The sequence below is a fragment of the Heteronotia binoei genome, chromosome 1 (assembly GCF_032191835.1).
Source record: "Heteronotia binoei isolate CCM8104 ecotype False Entrance Well chromosome 1, APGP_CSIRO_Hbin_v1, whole genome shotgun sequence".
NCBI lineage: Eukaryota > Metazoa > Chordata > Lepidosauria > Squamata > Gekkonidae > Heteronotia > Heteronotia binoei.
The window spans coordinates 249,741,209-249,763,126 of record NC_083223.1 but is presented as its reverse complement, the minus strand read 5'-3'; the positions used below and the strand labels follow the sequence as shown (position 1 = coordinate 249,763,126).

Below are 21,918 nucleotides of genomic sequence, written 5' to 3'. Positions count from 1 at the left end.
GTGGAGTGTAGTTTGCATGCAACCAAGTTTCATTCTCTGAAACACACTGTGTCTCAAAAACAGTCCCGATCGGTTGTGGTTCTTCCATCCAGGCTTGGGGATGGCACAGTAGCTTTGCTCTGGCATGTCTCCATGACTCAGGGACAGGGCAGGCTGAGCTTCATGCTCCCCCCCCCCCAATAGCTGTCTCTACATGCACCGCATGTGTAATAGGCTGGGGCAGAGGAGCCACAGCTGCATCGGCTGCAGGGCAAATGCCAGCTGTGCAGAAGGCCATGAATAAATACAAATTCTGATGGGGGCAAGCATCACACAGTCTTGCCTGAGCGAGACTTCTCCCCTCCCCCCAAAAAAACTCTTTTGCAACTGCAGGCAAGGTTCAATATTAAAGCTGCCAATTCCCCCGTTGGGGGCAGGGGATCCCCTGGTTTGGAGTCCCCCCCCCCACTTCAAGGTTATCAGAAAGTATGTGTGGGAGGGAGGGAAATGTCTGTTGGGCTCCATTATACCCTATGGAGACCAGTTCCCATAGGATATACTGGAAAATTGATCTGTGGGTATCTGGGGCTCTGGGTGGGCTGTTTTTTTGAAGTTGAGGCACCAAATTTTCAGCATAGTATCTGGTGCCACTCCTCCCAAAACCCCCCCCAAAACCCAAGTTTCAAGAAGATTGCATCGGGAGTCCAGTTCTATGAGCCCCAAATGCAGGGAAGGCATTTAAAAGGAGCTCAGTCCCTTTAATTGTGATAGCCAGAACTCCCTTCAGAATTCATTCGTGCTTGTCACAACTTTGTTCCTGGCTCTACCCCCAAAGTCCCCAGATGTTTCCTGAGTTGGATGTGGTGTCCTAGTTCTAGAATATGTCAATTGGTGAATATAAAGATGAGAACTCTGCTGAGCATAAACAGAGTATATTTCCCTTCCCACCTTTTCCAGCTTTCTGTCTCTGTTTTCTAGAACAATGAGATATGAGATTCCATGTCCTCTGTGCTTTTTAAAATCACCCTGGAGCCAAACACCTGATGTTTTTAGCACTGTATGCAAAATTTGGGTGGGGGCAGAGATACAGGGGTCATCTAAACTCAAGGAATTTTAGAGGCACTCTGTGTCCTTTGTGGTGGGACAATACTACTATTTTTGTTGTTGTTCCTTTCTGGAGCTAAGCTTAAAAACTCCAGAGCTTTTTATCCCCACCCCCAGCCAACAATCTCCACTCTTGTTTCCTGTCTCTGGAGAGAACCCAGGTGTTCTGACTCCCAATTACTGCTCTTCAGGCACTAGACTCTCAAAGCAGGGAGAGAGGACCTACAGCCCAGGCTTGAAACAGGAAAGGATTATCTTCCCCCTCTCCAAGGGCTTTTTCCTTTAGTAGCTGTGTGACAGGCAAAAATTCAGCAGGTGAAGTTTCCCTTCATTGGTGATCTGAACTAGTTGAGTTTTCTCGTTCTCTAGGAGTTCTTAAAGATTGGAGGCAGGAGGGAGTTGGCTATTATGTTTGGGATCCTTGGAGATAGGAATACAAAAGATGCTGTGCTAAGAATGGATTCTGGATTATTGACTGAGATGAATTGCTTTGATATCTCAAAGCCCATAGCAAGAAACTTCTCGGTGAGCAGTGGTATGAGTACACTAGGGCTATAGTTGCCAACTCTGGGTTGAGTCATTCCCGGAGGACAGGAGGATTGGGGTTTGGGGAGGGATCTTAGCAGGGTATATTGCGACAGGGTTTTCCCCTCCAGAGTAGCCATTTTCTCCAATCCCTGCAATCTGGAGATCAATTATCATTCCGGGAGATTGTCATGCTTCACTTGGAAATTGGTAACCCTAAGGACTAGGGTTGCCAGTCTCCATCATCCTAAACCTTGATACTCATTGGACAGAGTCTGATAATATCTGGGTGGAATCTGGTGCTGTCCTGGGATGGGCCTGGTGATAATCACATTGAACAGTTGTATTAATTGCACCACATGTATTTCCCACTAGGTATCTGCTGCAAGTGACTTGTGTGCAATCACAGTTATGTGGCTTTGAAGAAATTTAATATTTACCAGACAAAAAAAATTAAAGAGAAAAAGAACATGGACATAAATCATGTGCTAAATGTAAAATGTACTTGTGAGACAACAACTGGCACTAAAAGCTCCTCTCCTATTTACATGTGAAGTCGTTATCATAAGTCGACATGCATGGAAGTCTTAGAAGACTCACTATCTCTGCAATATGCATAAGTCTTAGACGACTCAGTAGTATCTCTGCAATGTGGCATATCATTAGCTATCCATGGAAAAGTGATTTGCTTATGAGTGCATAACGAGACCTTTGCTGCATTCTTCTCTCAAGAGGTGTTGCAGGGCATAAGTCAGTGGAGGCAAAGAAGATTCAGAATCATGGTTAAGGAAGATGGGGTTGGTAAATGTGAGAAATAGCAGTTAATTGATGCTTTAATTACTAAAATGGGAGACTCCAAAGTTACATCTGCTTGCAAATCACTTCCTCTAACCTAGAAATTCATCCCCTGTTACCAGGTCGATAGATGCAAGTGCTTACTGTATATTGTAAAGGGAAAAGCAATCTGCAGATATGTAGGTTGTTCATATTCCCAGCCTTCTGAAAACTTATTAGCCTTGGCGCGGATTTATGTAAATGCTTTGAAAGTAGGATCACCAACTGTTTAAAATGGTCCTTCTGGTGAAGTTCCTTAGCTCCATGCCATGAGAAACTTAAAGTGCAGATTTCTGTATTTCCTGTATTGAAAGAACAGGATTTTTTTTTAACCCTGCCAATTGGCAGCTTCATCCCAAAGACCGTATTTTTCCTGTGGTAAGAAGAGATTAAACTGAAAACAAATCAGCCAGTATTATAATACCCCTGTATAAATCAATGGTGCTGCCTTATTAGGAATACTCTGTACAGTTCTGGTCACCACATGTCAAAAAAGAGATGCAGGGGTGGTCAATGGTAGCTCTGCAGATTTCTTTTTGCCTACAACTCCCATCAGCCCCAGCCAGCATGGCCAATTGGAGTTGTAGGCAAAAAAAATCAGGAGAGCTACCGTTAGCCACCCCTGGACTATAGCATTGGAAAAGGTTCAGAAAAGGGCAACTAAAATAATTAAGGGGATGGAACACTTTCCCTATGAAGAAAAGTTAAAGAGGTTAGGGCTCTTTTGTTTGGAGAAAAAAAGACTGAGGGGTGATATGATAAAGGTTTACAAAATTATGCATGGGATAGAGAAAGAAGTACTTACTTCTCTCCCTTTCTCGCAATACAAGAACTAGTGGGCACTCAATGAAATTAATGAGCTGTAGGTTTAGAACAGATAAAAAGAAGTACTTCACCCTAAGAGTAAGATGTGGAATTCACTGCCACAAGAAGTGGTGGTGTCTACAAGCATAGACAGCTTCAAGAGGGGCTTAGATAGACATATGGAGCAGAGATCCATCAGTGGCAATTAGCCACAGGGTATAGATGAACACTATGTCTGGGGCAGTTATGTTCTGTCTTCTTGGTGCTTGAGAAGGGCAACATTGGTAGGGTTTCTGGAGTTCTGACCCTGCTGGTGAACCTCCTGATGGCACCTGGGTTTTGGCCACTGTGTGACACAGAATGTTGGACTGGATGGGCCACTGGCCTGATCCAGCATGGTTTCTCTTATGTTTAGGGTTATCAGGTCCAACTCAGGAAATATCTGGAGACTTTGGGGGTGCAGCCAGGAGACTTTCCCATTCTCATAAAATAAATAAAAATACAGCAGCACAGTTCCCCTGGATACAGTTCTAATTTCTTGTCCTCTTTTTTGCCTTTTTTGTTTCCCAGCAGCTGCTCTTCCACTAAATTAAAGTGAACACAAGTACTCACAAAACAGCCAAAATAAATAGCTTGCATACCCACTCTTTTGTGATCTTCCTGGGAGGATGGTATAGATAGCTTTACTCACCGGAATTGCTGAATGTAACAATCTGCTGAATTTCAACCAGCTTAAAGAGAGAGAGTCTAGGGGGTGGAGCTTTCCTCTATCTCTTAATCAGTTTCTAGTTAACTCTTTACTATCCCTTTCACTGTACAAACGGCTTCTGAAAGAAATGCAAAATGAGCAGAGGAACTGGGCTCTCTCTCTTTCTTTCTCACACACCTGGCTCTGCCTGCTCACCCTGCTCCAATTTATTTCAGTCTCACTGAGATTTAAAGGCACACACACCCTTTCCAAAATACAAGCAGTTTGCTAGCTTCTAAGCTTGCCTGAGATCTAAAAGCAGCTTCCCCCTACCTGCCAGTTGGTTGGTGGTGGGGAGGGGACTGCAAAATGGGGGGATCCTCTGCCAAAACCTGGGGACCGACAAACTTACTTATATTATTGATGAGTTTTAGGATTGCCCCTCAACCCTTTGACCTTCTGTAGTAAAGTACTTCCTCTTCTGTTGGAAAAAGTTCTTGAGTTAAACCTGCCTATGCATTATGCCCCTTCAGTCCTTTAGTCGTAATCCCAGAACTGGGGTGGGGTGGCGATTGGAGCTTGACATCAGTGGATAAAAGGCACTCTGCACATGCTCAGCAGCGTGCATTCCTTTAGAGCCAGTTTGGTGTAGTGGTTAAGTGCGTGGACTCTTATCTGGGAGAACTGGGTTTGATTCCCCACTCCTCCACTTGCACCTGCTGGAATGGCCTTGGGTCAGCCATAGGCCTGGCAGAGGTTGTCCTTGAAAGGGCAGCTGCTGTGAGAGTCCTCTCAGCCCTACCAACCTCACATGGTATCTGTTGTGGGGGAGGAAGATAAAAGAGATTGTGACCACTCTGAGATTTGGAGTGGAGTGCAGGATAAAAATCCAATATCTTCCTCTTCTTTACACAGGCATGTTACAGCAAAGTGGTTGGCAATTTTTAAAAATAAATACCAGGCTGAGTCATACTCCACATTATGCTCCTGCCCCTCTTCCCATGGCACCCACCTACTCCAGAAGCAAATACCCCACAGCACACAGAGGAAACAACTCTCAAATGGCATAAATCTTACTCCAGTTTTATGTCTACTAGTCTCACTGATCATAGTTGCTGTTAAAAAGGACAGAAATAAATTTGAGGGTGCAAAGGACTCAGGGAGAAAAGGTGATGGGGTAGAACAGATGTGAACAAATTTGGTCAGGAAGAGACTAGCTCCAGCCTTCTGGCTGCTCTCTCTCCCACCGGGATAATGATTAATGGCAACATATGACAGGGCCTACTTGCTGGCTTCCTCAGGCCGGTGGGAAATTGCCTACTTACTTCACTTATACCCTATTTCTCCCCCATGTGGAATCAGAGTATCTTACCACATTAATGCCTTTTCAGCTTTATCCTCACAACAGCAATCCTATGAGGTAGCTTTGGTTGACAGTGCATGACTAGCTCAAGATCACACAGCCAATTTCTGTAGCAGATTGGTGATTCAAACTCAGGTTTCCTAGATTTGAGGCTGTCACTCAACCAGTATATCACACTGACTCTCATTTGCTTGGTTGATAGTTGTGGATGCTCCTTTGGTATAGTGTCATTCCTGTTGCCTGCTAGAAGTGTGGCAAAAATAACCTTTTTTCTGTCTGTTGATTTCCGTAGATGTAAGTCAGATATTTTTGCTCTGTGCACGGCTCAGTAGCAGAGAACACACTTTGCATGCTGAAGGTCTCAGGTTCTGCTACTGAGCCGTGGTGGTCACTGGAGCAACACTGATGAAGGTGATGGTTCTGCTGGGGATTTTTGTTATTTATGCTTTGTGTCTCTCCCCCCCCCCCCCCCCGCTTTGGTATTTCTTAATATTTGTAACTATACATTGCCATTCAGGTTCCGGAGTTTATTGTAAGCCTCTTTGGGAGGTTTGTTTTTAATATAACTGAAAAGCAGGGTAAAATTTAGCTACTGACTGTCCTATGGGGTGTGTGGGTGTGTGTCCCTTTTAACAGAGGCTAAATGTGTGGAAATGGCAGCTGAAGGTTTTCCTGGAATGGAAACAACTAACATCACCTAGTGAATAATATCCCATTAAGCCTTTATTATAAGAACAGTGATTTTTTTCTCTAGGCCAGATATAAGCTTCAGTAAAAACATAAACATCAGGGCTGTTAATGAACAAATACTTTGAGCTGATGGATACATCTCCAATTAACTGATCTAAATAAATGTGTGCACTAAAGCCTCCATCAGTGCCTGAGCACTGTGAAGAAGTGTATTGTGAAGCTGTTTGAGTGAAGGTATGGTGTAATAGACAAATACTAAATGACTCACTGGTAGAAGAAAAGGATCCCTTTATTACTTTGTTGTTGTTGTTCCAATTCCCTGTTAACAGTAATGCCACAGAACCAAAATAGCTTCAGGAAATAAACCCAGCTGGTTTTACCTCTTTAACCTACCTATTAAAATTGGCCCCCACCAATGAATCAACCCAGACTGGCACTGATTAGACCAACTGATGCCTATATTTCAATTAAGAGCAGTTTTTTTCCATTAATTACTTTTTGGCGATAAAATGTGCCATATATGTTGAAAGATTCTGAGAGGAAGAAACATGGCTATTTATTTCAGAGCCTGGCATGCATATTCTTGTTCCCATTGTTCATAGCCTTAAGGTTATGAGTGCCTGTTCTTGTTGTCATAAATGTGGAGAGAGCCTCCTCTGGAAGACGTGATGTGACCTCTATTGTAATAAAAATAGTGCATGTGGTGCTTCTGTTTTCTCATAATATAAATTTTGTTGGCAGTCTAGTGGTGGAAAGTGCTGTCAAGTCACAAGTGACATATGACAACCTCATAGGATTTTCAAGGTAGGAGACAAACATGGACATGGTTTGCCATTGCCTGTCTCTGTGTAGGAACCCTGGTCTTCCTTGGTGGTCTCCTATCCAAATACTAACCAGGGTCTTGTTTCTGAAATCTGACAATCCTGGGCCATCCAGTTAAGGGCTGTTGACACTGTGTAGAACATTTTTTTAAAAAACAAAAAAACAATGAGTCGCTGCATATAGATGTGAATCTGTGGTTGCACTGGATGCTTAATGTCCTGTGGTGAAATATGAAGGAGATTGGATCAGGACAATGAGCAGGAGACCAAGAGGATGAGACTTCTTTAATATGGCATGCACACTGCCACAATTTGAACCATTACTACCAATTTAGGACCTTCTGTTCCTTTTTTGTGTACACTATGAGAAAGGTTGTAGCAGCAGAAATCACATGAACATAAGCAAACTGTATAAGGTACTTTTGACAGCAGTTATTCCAGCACTTTCCTTCGAGACCATCACACTTTAAGAACAGCGGTATAGTACTCTCAATCTCTGAGTCAGTGTAAATTTCTCAGAGTCAGGCTGACATTTTAGTTCCAAGCCAAAAGCTGCTTATTTTCCAGCATTCTTTCTTTCTTCAAGAGGTTAGAATGTTTATGAACATTTTGTGACATCACTGCAGCTCAGCCAATGACGTTTAGGAGGTGGCAGGAGAAAGAAAATGTTTGGGCAATTATAAGTTTGGTTTGTGCTGCAGAAGTGATAAGGGTCAGGATGAGGGGTATCTATTGTGGAGAAGGATGGACATGTCTAAGATACCGAGTCAGATCAATGGTCTGCCAGGTTAATCACTCTCTACTCTTACTAGCAACAGCTCTCATAAACTTGGGCAGAGCAAGGCATTTTGGAACATGACGGGAGCCGTGGCACAGTAGCAGAGCACCTTCTTGGCATGCAGAAAGTCCCCGGTTCAATCCCTGGCATCTCCAGTTGAAAGGACCAGGCAGTGAAAGATATCAGCCAGAGACCCTGGAGAGCTGTTTCCAGTCTGAGTAGATGAAACTGACCTTGATGAACCAAGACTGATTCAGCACAAGGCAGCTTCATGTGTACCGAAGATTGAACCTGAGACCTTCAGCATGCAAAGTGTGTTCTCTGCTACTGAGCCGTGGCACTCTTGAGCAGGGCTTTTTTTGAGCAGGAACTCACTGGGACATAGTTTCAGCTGGCTTGATGTCAGGGGGTATGACCTAATATGCAAATGACTTCCTGCTGGGCTTTTTCTACAAAAAGCCCTGTATGTAACAATGGCGATGTCAGGGGTGTGTGGCCTAATATGCAAATGAGTTCCTGCTGGGCTTTTTTTGACTAAAGAAAGCCCTGCTCTTGAGCATGCTTGACTGATGTCATTCCTTCCTCACTCGGTGTGCAATGGGTTCTGTCTTGCAGACGAGCGAGAGGCTGTACAGAAAAAGACCTTTACCAAATGGGTCAACTCTCACCTAGCCCGAGTCACTTGCCGTATCAGCGACCTGTACAGTGACTTGCGGGATGGACGGATGCTGCTGCGCCTTTTGGAGGTGCTCTCAGGGGAGCAACTGGTAAGTAACTGAAACGGGGACATTGCTAGCACTGAGGAAGAGGAGGGGGCAACCTCCTGAAACTGAAATAGGTCATTGTTTGGGGGTGAATCCAGAATTTTAATTTGTCTCTTCCAGGCCACTGTAAAAAAAAAATTCCGCATCTTCAAAAGTTTGTGGGTAGGAGTGCTTAGATAATAGTGTGAAGTATTAATTTGCTGCATTCAGTTTGTCTTTCTTTTTCTTTCTTTTTGCAAGCAAATTAGAGTTCAGTTCAGTTACCTTTACTGGCATTAAAGGAGAGACAAAAGAGAGAAAAAACAGGTGTACATACATATGCATACGAATAGATAAAACATGCCAACATGAGTCAAGACAAAGGAACATTCTAAAAGGGTCTAAAATCCATGCCGAAATAAGTCAAAAATCAATCTGTCTAATACAAATTTAAATTACAGTACATTACTGTGTTTAAGAAGAGCAGCCTGCAAAAACTTAGATTTAAAACAACTTGCTTGAAAACCAGTTCTTTCCCCTCCCCATCCCTTTACACTCTGCAGCCAACTCCAGGGTTGAAGTGGAGGAAAAAGCAGTGATAGGATCAGACATCTGGCGGCACTGAGTGAGATAAGAGTTGCATTGAATAACCGACAGGTAGAACTGCCAACAAGCTTGGAGAAAAATGCCCCTTTAATAGAGGCTTAATGAGATGTTATTTGTCTCTGTGCCATGAAAAAGCTTCAACCGGTCCATTTCCACGTTAAGCCTCTGTTGAAGGACAGGACATATTTATCCAGAGCTGTTGGCAACTCTGCCCACAGGGCTTTGTCAGTAGTGCAGTTTTTTGCATTAAAAGTTGGTGGGTATTTTAGTTCCACACCCAGCCCATGGAAATCCCTGTTTCCTGATGCTTAGACCAACATCTCCCTATGCCAAAGTCAACTCCAAACAGAAGGGAACATCTTCCACCAAAGCCCCCAGAAGCACAGGAATGAATGAGTTGTGACACTCTTTAAAGGTAATTTAAAAAAAAAAATAATTCATGCTCAGAGTGTGCATGTCAGTGGCATGTAAAATGAGCAACATTTCAAACCAGCCTGAGGAGTTTTCCTCCAGCTTAAATGACTCTTCCTCCTACGGAGGAGCCACATAACTTGGAGGAAGGCTTCTGAGGCTGGATGAACTTCCTTCAGCCGAAGGTAGAAGAAGAAGAAATTGGATTTGTATCCCACCCTATACTCTGAATCTCAAAGAGTGGACACAATCTCCTTTACCTTCCTCCCCCACAACAGACACCCTGTGAGGTAGGTGAGGCTGAGAGAGCTCTCACAGCAGCTGCCCTTTCAATGACAACTCCTACAAGAGCTATGGCTGCCCCAAGGCCATTCCAGCAGCTGTAAGTGGAGTAGTGGGGAATCAAACCCAGTTCTCTCATATAAGAGTCCTCACACTTAACCACTAGGGATGCCAGCCTCCAGGTGGGACCTGGGGATCCCCTACAATTACAGCTCATCTCCAGACTACAGCAATCAGTTCCCCCAGAGAAAATAGATATTTTGGAGAGTGGACTCTATGGCATTCTACCCCAGTGAGGTCCCTGTCATCCCTAGGAGAGCCAGTTTGGTGTAGTGGCTAAGAGCAGCAGATTCTAATCTGGAGAACCAGGTTTGATTCCCCACTCTTCCGCATGCAGCTGCAGGGTGACTTTGGGTCAGTTCTCTCAGAGTTGCTCTCTCAAGAGCAGTTTTCTCAACCCCATCTACCTCACAGGGGGGTCTGTTATGGGGAAAGAAGGAGACTGTAAGTCACTTTGAGACTCCAAATGAAGGGCGGGGTATAAATCCAATCTCCTCCTCTACTTCTTCCTCCTCCTCCACCCCATCTCCAGATCTCCAGAAGATTCCAGGCTAGATCTGGAAATCCTACCCCCCATGTCCTACCAGTGGCTAGTTGGGGCTTGGCAACTCTAGGTAGAACACATACCAATTTTTTTCAGAAAGCAGCCCAAAGTAGGTCTGTTCTATGAGGCTTATTCCAAGGGAAGTGTTCTTAGGATTGCACTGTGTAGGGTTGCCAAGTCCAGTTCAAGAAATATCTGGGGGCTTTGGGGGCGGAGCCAGGAGACATTGGAGGCGGAGCCAGGAACAAGGATGTGACAAGCATAATTGAACTCCAAGGGAGTTCTGGCCATCACATTTAAAGGGACAGCACACCTTTTTAAATGCCTTTCTTCCATAGGAAATAATGAAGGATAGGGGCACCATCTTTTGGGGCTCATAGAATTGGACCCCCTGGTCCAATCGTTTTGAAACTTGGGGGGTATTTTGGGGAGAGGCACTAGATGCTATACTAAAAATTTGGTGCCTCTACCTCAAAACATAGCCCCCCCGGAGCCCCCAATACCCACGGATCAATTCCCCATTATTCCCTATGGGAATCGTTCTCCATAGGGAATAACAGAGTGCCCAGTAGACATTTCCCTCCCCCCCACGCTTTCTAAAGCGGGGGGAGGGCCTCCAAACCAGAGAATCCCCTGCCCCCACCCTCTCTCTCACACACAAATACTCACTGGGTCTTGTTCCTGCAGAACTTGACTTGATCTGAAAACGAAAGCAAAAGGAAGGGAGGGACCTTCTCCAAAGCTCTTCCTGTTTCCTGCTTCCTGCTCAACCTTAAAGGCACATATTTTAAAAATGGACCTGAAGGAGCTCTAAAACTACATGGTGATTGGGGGGGCTTCCCCCGCCGGCCAGTTGGCTGGGGGCGGGGAGAAGCCTGTGAAAACAGGGGATCCCCCGCTGGGGCCTGGGGATTGGGAAGCCTAGCACTGTGTGTAGTCTTAGGATACAAGACTGTAAGTTATTAAGTGTAATTAGGAAATGCCATAAATAAGTAATGGCACACTATTTCTAATGGAAGTGGTGCAGTGCCAAGAGGCCCACACAAATGCACACCCCTGTCTGTAGTTCAATCCCGTTCTCCCTTAGGCCTCATCCTATGTCTCTCCTAGCCATTATACACTAGGGTTACTATCTCTGTGTTGAGAAATACCTGGAGATTTTGGGGGTGGAGCCTGAGAAGGGTGGGGCTTGGGGAGGACAGGTCAGCTTTGATGTCAGTACTTGGAAAAGTTGTAGAACAATTATGAGTCAGTCCTTGAGCATTTAGAAAGGATGGCTGTGATTACTAAGAGCCAGCATTGGTTTCTCAAGAACAAGTCATGTCAGACTAATCTTATCTCTCTTTAAAAAAAAAAAAAGTCGCTACATTGCTGGATCAGGGGAATGCTGTAGACATAGTTTATCTTGATTTCTGTAAGTGAGTGAGCAATGTGATGCAGTAGCTAAAAAGGGCAATGCAATTTTGGTCTGTATCAACAGAAGTATAGTGTCCAGATCACACTAAGTGATGGTATCACTTTGCTCTGGTTAGACCACACCTAGAGTATTGTGTTCAGTTTTGGGCATTACAATTTAAGAAGGATATAGACAAGCTGGAACGTGTCCAGAGGAGGGCAACAAAGATGGTCAGGGGTCTAGAGACCAAGTCTTATGAGGAAAGGTTGAAGGAGCTGGGTATGTTTAGCTTGGAGAGGAGATGACCAATAACCATCTTCAAGTACTTGAAGGACTGTCATAGAAGATTGTGCAGAGTTGTTTTATGTTGCCTCAGAAGGTTGGATCAGAATCAATGGGTTGAAACTAAATCAAAAGATTTTTTAATGAAACATTAGGAAGAACTTCCTGACAGAGTGGTTCCTCAGTAGAACAGACTTTTTTGCCATCTTCTGGGCATGGAGCCATGGTCACTGGGGATGTGTGTTGCGGGGAGGAATTTCCTGCATTGTGCAGGAGTTGGACTTGATGACCCTGAGGTCCATTCCAACTCTATGATCTTATGATTCTATTATAGGAACCTCAGTCAGAAACAATACCATAGAGTTCACCTTTCAAAGCATCCATTTTCTCCTTGGGAACTAACCTCTGTTGCCTGGCGATCAATTGCAATCCCAGGAAATCTCCAGCCACCATCTGGAGGTTACAAACAGAAAGCATTATCAAGCCTCAACTACATATAACAAATTTGTATTTAAATATAACAACTTACTTGGGCATTTTGAAAAAATTAGTTACACAAACCTCATAGGGTTTTCAAGGCATGGTGAATTTGATTTACCATGTGAATGTTGCAGTACAGTGAGAGACTATTGAGAATTTTTGATTACTTCTTAAGCTTTGAAAAAGCACCAGTGAAACAAGGACGGAGACAGGTACATCTCATTAGCTGAGCCTGGACTTTTCAAGAACATACACAGCTGGATATGGATGATTTTGAAATTGTATAAACTGGAGCAGAGGGCACCCGCTGAAGAGTGAGACTGGTTCCCTTTAAAATTGGTGTATGTCAGGTTACCCATTTCATATATATGGTTTCTGCATTTTTAAAAATGTTGATGTAAGTTGCTGAAGTGATTTTGAATTTATTACACAATATAATTACAAATTTGTTATATGTGTAGTTGCAGGGTTTTTTTTTGTTGAACAGGAACGCACAGGAATGCAGTTCCGGCTGGCTTGGCATCAGGGGGTGTGGCCTGATATGCAAATAAGTTCCTGCTGGGCTTTTTCAACAAAAAGCCCTGTGTGAAACAATGGTGATGCCCAGGAGGTGTAGCCTAATATGCAAATGAGTTCCTGCTAGACTTTCTCTACCAAAAAAGCCCTGCATAGTTCAGACTTGATATAGCACAGAGACATCTTTTGCTTTCTGTTTGTAATTTCCCTGTGATTCTCACTTGGCTTATCAACCACCTGGAGGTTGGCAACCCTACTGTCCTGATTCCTTCGCAGGACATTCCTTCCCCCTTTCTTGGCCATGCTGATTTCCTCTTCCAAAATGTGGACTCTGTTCAGAATCCTCTTGTGGCATTTGTGGGATTTGAGAGTGATTTTCCCCAACAAGCATGCTAAATGGCAGCATTTTAAGTTGTGTGGAAATAGGGAAACAGCTTTGGCACCCCTTTGTGAATGATTCACTAAGTGAAACCTACCTCAGTATCTAATATCTGTAGCTATTTAATTATGTGACAAATGCTAATAGTATGATAACAGCGACAAGGCAGAAATGATTTTCCCACTAGGGTTTGTAGAATCTTTCGGGCTCAAGTGCCGTGTTCTACTGGAGAAAGTTTTCCTTCCAGACGTTTCGTTCTCAGCTGCGGAGAACATCCTCAGTGGCGTTGCAGCCGGAGCAGGCGCTCTGACCTTCTTGGCTGCTTCTTGGCCTGCTCCCGCTGCAAGGCCACTGAGGATGTTCTCCGCAGCTGAGAACGAAACGTCTCGAAGGAAAACTTTCTCCAGTAGAACACGGCACTTGAGCCCGAAAGATTCTACAAACCCTAATGATGTTACCAGCCGTGAAAATCTGAAATCTTTGATTTTCCCACTCTTGTAATACTAAAACCTTAGATGTGCGGCTGATCAAGGATAAGCAAAAGAAAGTACTTCTTCACACAACATGTAATTAACATGTGGAATGCACTACCACAGGCTGAGGCAATGGCTGTTATCTCTAACCTGCACACACATGCAATGAAATGGGACAACGGGGTGCAGTGATAGAATTCTGGACGACACTGCTTTAGGTGGCAGTCTGTTTTTAAGTAATCCCCAATGGAAAAAGGAGGGGGGAAATCACCCAAAAAGTAAACAATTAGCACATCAACAAAAATGAAATGCTGTTTTTTCCCCCTCCCTAATGTATTGGCTTGCGTTACATGGTGAGAGGTTATTAAAAATGTGATTCCATGCTTGCATTCTGAAATGGTGCAGTCCACTCGACTGTTCCATTCTGTCACATGTCTAGATCAGGTCCAAGATAGCTTTGAAAAGGATGCTGTAGTGATTAACCACCCTAGTTAAATGGAACCTCCATGTTCAGGGGTTGCATATCTCAGATTACCAAATGACAAGGGCTTGCAAACAGGGATAGCAATCGCATTCAGGTTGGGATCTTCCTAGATGCATTGGATGGGCTGCTGCTGGAAATAGGGTATTGATGGATTTTTCTTTTTGCCTTGATAAAGCAAGGTAATTCCGATGTTATTACACTGGGCTGGATATGAAATAGGAGAAGCCTTTTCATAGCATAGATGCCTCTTTTGTGCTTCCAGCCCACGTCCTTTTGCTTTGAGGCTGCACATGCTAGCTTTTATTCACAGATGCTTTGCAGGCTGGGGATAAATCCAAGCTGAACAAAAGTGAAACAACTTAACATAAAAATAGGTAGTTAGAGTGTTCTTTATTAACAATCCATTCAAGATGCTGGCTGTTGATCACACTGGAGAGTGATGGAGTGTTTGCAACTGAATTTTCTATGTATAAAAATTCCTTATGTTAGCACTGTAGAATGGAGATAGGCAACCGTTTGGCACAAGTACCAAAAAAAGAGGGGTGTCTGTGAAGACGTTGGTGCCCTGGCAAGCAAAATGGAGATATGAGTGGTACTTGGTGAGACATTTGGAGCAAGCCAAGCCCCAGTGGGGCTGCCAGCATCTCAGGGATTTACCCTGGACCTGACTGCTGGCAGAGCAGGTCTGGGAGGTGGTGACCGGCATAAGTTGGCCTGTTGCCTTCTTTGGCAGTGCCTCATTTTCTTGAGCAGAGATCTGGTCTCAGGTGCCAACTGAAATGGTCTGGGTTGCTGCTGTTGGCACATGTTCTAGAGTGATCAACCAACAGAATCTAGGATGGAGCCAGGGCTGCTTTTTTTTTTGAGCAGGAACATGCAGGAATACAGTTCCGGCTGGCTTGGTGTCACAGGGTGTGGCCTAATATGCAAATGAGTTCCTACTGGGCCTTTTCTACTCCAAAAGCTTTGTGTGAAACTATGGTGACATCAAGGTGTGGGACCTAATATGCAAACAAGTTCTTTCTAGACTTTTTCTTAAAAAAAAAAAAGCCCTGGATGGTGCTATGCTGGCAAGGAAACAGCCATGGTCGTCAGTGGCCAACTGAGTACTCCCCTTAATTTTGCATGCATGTGTTTACGGGCATTTATTTATATCCCACTTTTCTTCCCAGCTGGGACTCAAAGTGGATTTTAGAACATTGTTTTCCCCGCCTCCATTTTCTCATAACAGCCACCCTGTGAGGCAGGCCAGGCTGAGAGTTTGTGATGGGCCCAAGGCCACCCAGCAAGCTTCCATGGTAGAAGTGGGGATTTGAACCCAGGTTGCCCACGGTCCTAGTCCATCACCTTGTTCACTACACCACTCTGTCATCTATGCCACACTGTTGTCCATGTGAATGAGTGGTATTGCTGAACATCTCTTCCACACACACACACACACCCCGAAAGAATTCCAAAACCAGTTTTTGACCAGGGAGTCTCTATTCTTTCATGCTTGGAGGTTATTGTTGGTTTGAGGTTACAGAAACAAAGTCAAGTCTGGCATTTGGCTTGATCTTATTCCTTGTTCTGCATGTAGCAGTGAAATATGGGAGGTTGATGATGGGTGGAAGGAAAGTCCCTCCCACCTCAGTGTTCCTGCGGATCACCGAGACCATTGCCTTTGAAGAAGTCAAAGCAAGAGGTGGATCAGGCCATTTTATTTGTGCAAAAGTGGATGGGTGGGGTGGGAGGGGAGTGGTCAATGAAAGGATTAAAACCCTCCATCCGTTCCCCTTTCCCTGCCTGTTATATGAGCTAATCTATAATATCCAGGCCTCATTTTGGGCAGGAGCTCATAGGAGCAGAGCTCCAGAAGCTCTAAATTTTATAGTGCTCTTTCTTTCTCCCCCACCCCCCAAAATACTTGCTTCTGGGCTCCATTGTTCAAACCCCCCTGTGAGAATTTTGCTGAACTCTAAGATTTGACAAACTTTCTAATATTTTCCCCCACAAAAAATGGGGAAATAACCAAAACGTATCAAGCAGACAGATGAAAATTTTCATGCCATTGTGGCTGCATAGAAAAAGTAATTTAAAAAGTATGATGGGAGTAAGGTTTTATTATGCCAATTACAATTCAAGGAGCATTTTAAGGTAGATGCTGAGCTGATATAATTTTGGTGATGTCAGGAGTGTGTGGCATATGCAAATGGGTTGTGCTAATGAGCTCCGGCACCTCTTTTTCTACAAAATGACCTCTGATAATATCCTTCTATCTGTCTCTCTATCCACTTGTATACCACCCTTCCTTCAAGGAGCATCGTTCAAGGCGCTTGGGGAAGTATACATAGTTCCTTCCTCCTCTCCTTTTTATCCTCACAACAACTCTGTGTGGAAAGTTAGACAGAGAGACAGCAACTGACCCAAGGTTTCCCAGTGAGCTATATGGCTGAGTGAGGATTTGAATGAGAGAGTCTCCCAAGCCCACATTCTGCGCTCTAGTTGGTACCCCACACTAGCTTGAGAGTCAGTTTGGTATAGTGGGTAAAAATGTGGACTCCAATCTGGGTGAGTCAGGTTTGATTCCCCACTTCTCTACATGCAGCTGCTATTGTGACCTTGGTTCACTCATAACTCTGTCAGACTGCAATCACACACACTAAATAAGCACTTTCAATCCACTTCCAATGCACTTTCCAATTGTGTGAACTGGCAATATCCAATTGAAAAATGCATTAAAAGCGGACCGAAAGTGTGTTATTTAGTGTGTGTGATTGCAGCCTCAGAGGCTGTTCTGGAAAGAGCAGTTCCTGTCAGAACTCTCAGACTCACCTACCTCACAGGATGTCTGTTATGGGGAGGGGAAAGGAGATTGTAAACCACTCTGAGACTCCTTCAGGTAGTGAAGGGCGTGGTATAAATCCAGTCTCTTTTTATGTTCTTCTACTTCTTCACATGTTCTCTCAGAGCTGTTCTCTCAAGACGAGTTCTCTCAGAGCTCTTTCAGCCCCATCTACTTCATAGGGTGTATGTTGTGAGGAAAGGAAGTAGGGTTGTCAATCCCCAGTTGGGGGCAGGGGATCCCCGGTTTGGAAGCCCTCTCCCCACTTCAGGGTCATCAGAAAGCGGGGGTGGGGAAGGAAATGTCTGCTGGGTATTCTGTGGAGACTGATTCCCATAGGGTATAATGAAGAATTGATCCGTGGGTATCCGGGACTCTGGGTGTTTTTTTAGGTATAGGCACCAAATTTTCAGCATAGCATCTGGTACCTCTCCTCAAAACACCTTCCAAGTTTCAAAAAGATTGGACCATAAGGTCCAGTTCTATGAGCCCCAAAGAAGGTGCCCCTATCCTTCATTATTTCCAATGGAGGGAAGGCATTTAAAAGGTGTGTGGTCCCTTTAAATGTGATGGCCAGAACTCCCTTTGGAGTTCAGTTATGCTTGTTACAACCTTGCTCCTGGCTCCACCCCCAAAGTCTCCTGGCTTCACCCACGAAATCCCCAGATATTTCTTGAATTGGACCTGGCAACCCTTAAGAGGAAGGAAAGGAGATTGTAAACTGCTCTGAGACTCCAAGTGAAGGGTGGGGTATAAATCCAGTCTCTTCTTCTTCTGAATGACTGGCATTATCTCCTGTTCTTCCCTAAACTGCCTTAAATCAGAAGGAAAAGCGGGGTATAAATGTTTTCATTAATAATATAAGCCACTTATCTCAAATATGAAGTTAATGTTCTGTCATAGGCTATATAGAGACTCATATTTTGATTCCTGTTGACAGTTCTCATTGACTGAGTTGCTAGGTGGGAGGCAGCCCCCCCCCCAATGTTTCTGAATACCTAATTTTCTCTCATATTTGTGAACTGGATTATTCATTCCTGTAAGGAAATAAAGCAGTGCCACAGGGGACACCGTTACAGTGGTGAGGCTGACAAAATCTTGTCCTCCTTAACTGTAGGTGGCCTGGTTGCCTTTGCCAGGTATCTCATAGAAGATGCTACGTATCTCCCTACACGCAAAATCCCATGTATCATCACAATGGGTATTTCTAATATCATTTCCATTTCAAAGAAATAATTCCATGGATTGTTCTTATCAGCTATACAGCGTAGGCAGTTTCTTTAAACGTACAATCAATTATCAGATTAAAAACTTGGTTGAAATATATATGCAGATCCATAGCCTAAACTCTTATAAGCTGACTAATTAAGATGAGAGCCTTCAATTATAAGCATATAACGTAGCCAAAAAAAGTAATTATCTCAGCCAAATGATTTAACTGTGCAGGTTCACAAATAGGGTTGCCAGCTCTGGATTAGGAAATACCTGGATATTTGAGAGGTGAAACTTGGGGAGAGCGGGGCTTGCAGAGGGGAGGGACCTCAGCAGGGTACAGTATCATAGAAGTCATCTTCCAAAGTAGCCATTTTCTTCAGAGGAACTAATCTTTATTGCTTGGGATCAGTTGTAATTCCAGGAGGTCTCCAGGTACTACCTGGAGACTAGCAACCATATATGTGGTCAATTCTTGTTGTGCTATCTGACAAGAATGTATTTTGTGGCTCTGACCTGGATAACCCAGGCAAACCTGGGTCAGATCTCAGAAGCTAAGCGGGGCCGACTCTGGCAATTACTTGGATGGGAGGCCTCCTTGGAATACCAAGAGTCAGGAGGTGGAGGGCAGGTTTTACTCAGTCACCTCCCTGAACGTCCTCCAGGCCCCCAATAGGGATCAGTCACCAGGGGTTGCCATGACTTCCAGGTAGATACAAAAATTCCAGAAAAAAAGAATGTATTTGTGGAATTAACAAGAGACCCTTGAAATGGTATATTTCATGCCAATGAATCTAGTCAGGGATGATTGGAGCATGTTGTGGTGGTGGCTAGCTATCCTGCAGCCCCAGCTTTGGTGTTTGTGCCACATCTTTCTTGGCTGTTCCAGGCTAGGCCAAGTTCAGCCCCCCCCCCCCCCGCCCAGAATAGAGAGCCAAACACCTGTTCCCAGAATTCCATACTGCACCTCCCTCGCAATCTAGAGGGGAACAGCCCGTTCCCAGCCTGAGCAAGGCGGTTTTTCCGGTTCCCAAGCAGGCTGGCAGTAAGATCCACCCTGCCTGGCAGCTTGGCAGGTGCTGCTGCTGAGTTTTCGAGTTTAGCACAGAGAGATGCTGAAATATGCTTGGTGATGCTTAGAGGCCCTGAGGGGCACTGAAACCTGGGCAGGGCTAAGCAAGGAAAGCATTTTGGCCTTTTGAGGCCACTCTTAAGAATGAAGATGACTTGACAAGGATGGCCTGAGGAGACCTTTCTTGGCTTAGGTGCTCTTTGCACCCTTGCAAAGAGAGAAAGGGGGGCAGGGAATCAAGGCAGGCACTTGATTTTAGCATTTTGAAATGAGAAACAGCAACAAACAGCGATGAAGATCCTGTGAATGTAGGGGGAGGTATTTGTGAGTTTCCTGCATTGTGCAAGGGGTTGGACTAGATCACTCTGGAAGTCCTTTCCAACTCTATGATTCTATCATGATTCTATGAAATGCTTTGAAATGAGTTCCATGACTGAATAGAGGTCTAACGCAGCTCTGGTGCAACCTCTGTGTCACCATTCTGACTTTCCCTGGTGAGCTAGGAACCTTGGTGTGACATGGTGATCATCTTTGGAACAACTATGTGCAGGGTTGCCGGGTCCTCTCTGGCCACTGGTGGTGGTGGGGGTTAGGGTTGTCAGATCCAGGCTGGAAAGCTCCTGAATTGGGGATAGAGCCTGGAGAGGACAGGGGCCTCTGTGGGGTACAATGCCATAGAGTCCACCTTCCAAAGCATCCATTTTCTCAGGGGATCTGATCTCTGTAGTCTGGAGATGAGCTGTAATTCTAGGGGATCTTCAGGTGCCGCCTGGAGGATGGCATCTCTAACTGTGCATTTGTGTGTGGGGAACTATAGTCTGTTTCACAGATGCTTGTTTTATGTGATTATTAGTACCTGTACTGAGAACCTGAAAGGTGGCACTCAAGCCTTTTAAATGACTACATTCACTGACTAATAATCTTCCAGCATTTCCAGACTTGCAGTGGCAGAATTGTTCAGCAAATGGGACACTGTTGTTCCAAAGGAGGGTAAGATAGTGGGCAGATGATAGAGTTGCCAGCTTCCAGGTGGGACCTGGAGTTCTCCTGGAATTATAGCTGATCTCCAGAAGTCAGAGATCAGTTCCCCTTGACAAAATGACTACTTCAGAGGGTGAATTTTATGACATTGAGCCCCAGCAAGGCCCTTTCCCTCCTCAAACACTGCCTTCCCCAAAATCCACTCCCCAAATCTCAAGGACCTTTCCAATGCACAGTTGGCAACTAAAGAGAGTCAGCATGGCAGTCTCTAATCTGGAGAACCAGGTTTGATTCCCCTCTCCTTCTCCACATGAAGCCTACTGAATGGCCTTGGGCCAGTCACAATTCTCTCAGAACTCTCTCAGCCCCACATACTTCACAAGGTACCTGTTGCGGGGAGGTGAAGGATATGTGATTGTAAGCTGCTTTGAGGCTATTTAAGGTAGGCGTATAAAAACCTTCTCTTCTTCGACCCTAGCTGAGCCAGCGTGCCTCTTGTTTGAAGGCGCAGGATTTAGTGCCCACTGGTAGGGTTGCCTGTTGGGCTGCTGGTAGGGTTGCCAGCCTCCAGGTGGGGCCTAGAGATCTCCCAGTTTTACAACTGATCTCCAGCTGACAGAGATCAGCTCCCCTGGAGAAAATGGCTGCTTTGAAGGATGGACTCCATGGCACTGTGCCATGCTGAGGCCCCTCTCCTCCTCAAACCCCTCCCTCTCCCAGATCCACCCCCAAAATCTCCAGGTGTTTTCCAACACAGACCTGGCAACCCTAGCTGCTGGGCTTTCCTTCCAGAGTGCAAAGCTGCTATTTAGGAAATGTATTTATTTAGAAAACATGTATGCCACCTCTTCAGAGACATGCAGTTCCCAGTTCCTTACCCATATGTTTTTGTGCAAGCTGAGATGTCGCAAGGGTGACAGATTCTTCCTCATGCAGTCCCTGTTCTCCCTGCCCACACGCCTTTTCCCAGCTCCAGACTCCCCATTCTGGCCCCAGAGTTGTCAGCCTCACTAGATTCTCTCCTGGGATGACTCCACCTTTTCATTCATGGGATGTGTTGTTTGCAGGTAGAGTGGAAATTCTTCTCATGGGCAGAGCCCTCTGTGCCTTAACTGCCCCTCCCCTCCCTCCAGGTTTCTTTAACCTCAGTGACATTCAGACAAACCCTTCCGGCTGTCTGTCTGGGAATTGGCTGTAGGAAGGGAGTTCCGTTACAAGTCTGACCAACTTCTTGGCTGACGTGGGTCTGGCTTGCATGCTAATCCTTGGCATGCCAAGTGTATCCAGAAAGACAGGACTCTGTGTGTGTGTGTGTGTGTGTGTGTGAGAGAGAGAGAGAGACTGTGACTGTAAAAGGGGAGGTGTTGGAAGTACCTGCCCAAGAACTGGGAACAAAGGAGAAGAGGAAGGGCAAGCCATTTGTAGGCAGAGAAGGTGTGGTCCATAATGCAGAGAGTCTTGCCTGTGAGACTTTGCCAGTGACTCACTAGATCAGCAAGTGATTTTTCTCTCAGCCTAAATCCCATACGTGTAATATAGGAACAAGGGTCATCTTAATGGCAGTGTGAAGATTGTTCTGAGGGTGGG

At 44.9% G+C, this 21,918-nt stretch overlaps 1 protein-coding gene across 3 annotated transcripts in view; it reads left to right on the top strand.

The window, feature by feature from the left end:
* SPTBN2 (spectrin beta, non-erythrocytic 2) overlaps nt 1-21,918 on the top strand; it is a 128,285-nt gene that overhangs the window by 50,087 nt on the left and 56,280 nt on the right. For all 3 annotated transcript variants that reach the window (XM_060251912.1, XM_060251931.1, XM_060251921.1), the window contains one exon: nt 8,202-8,353. In XM_060251912.1, coding sequence (XP_060107895.1) covers nt 8,202-8,353 — 152 coding nt within the window. The remainder of the gene's footprint in view (nt 1-8,201; nt 8,354-21,918) is intronic.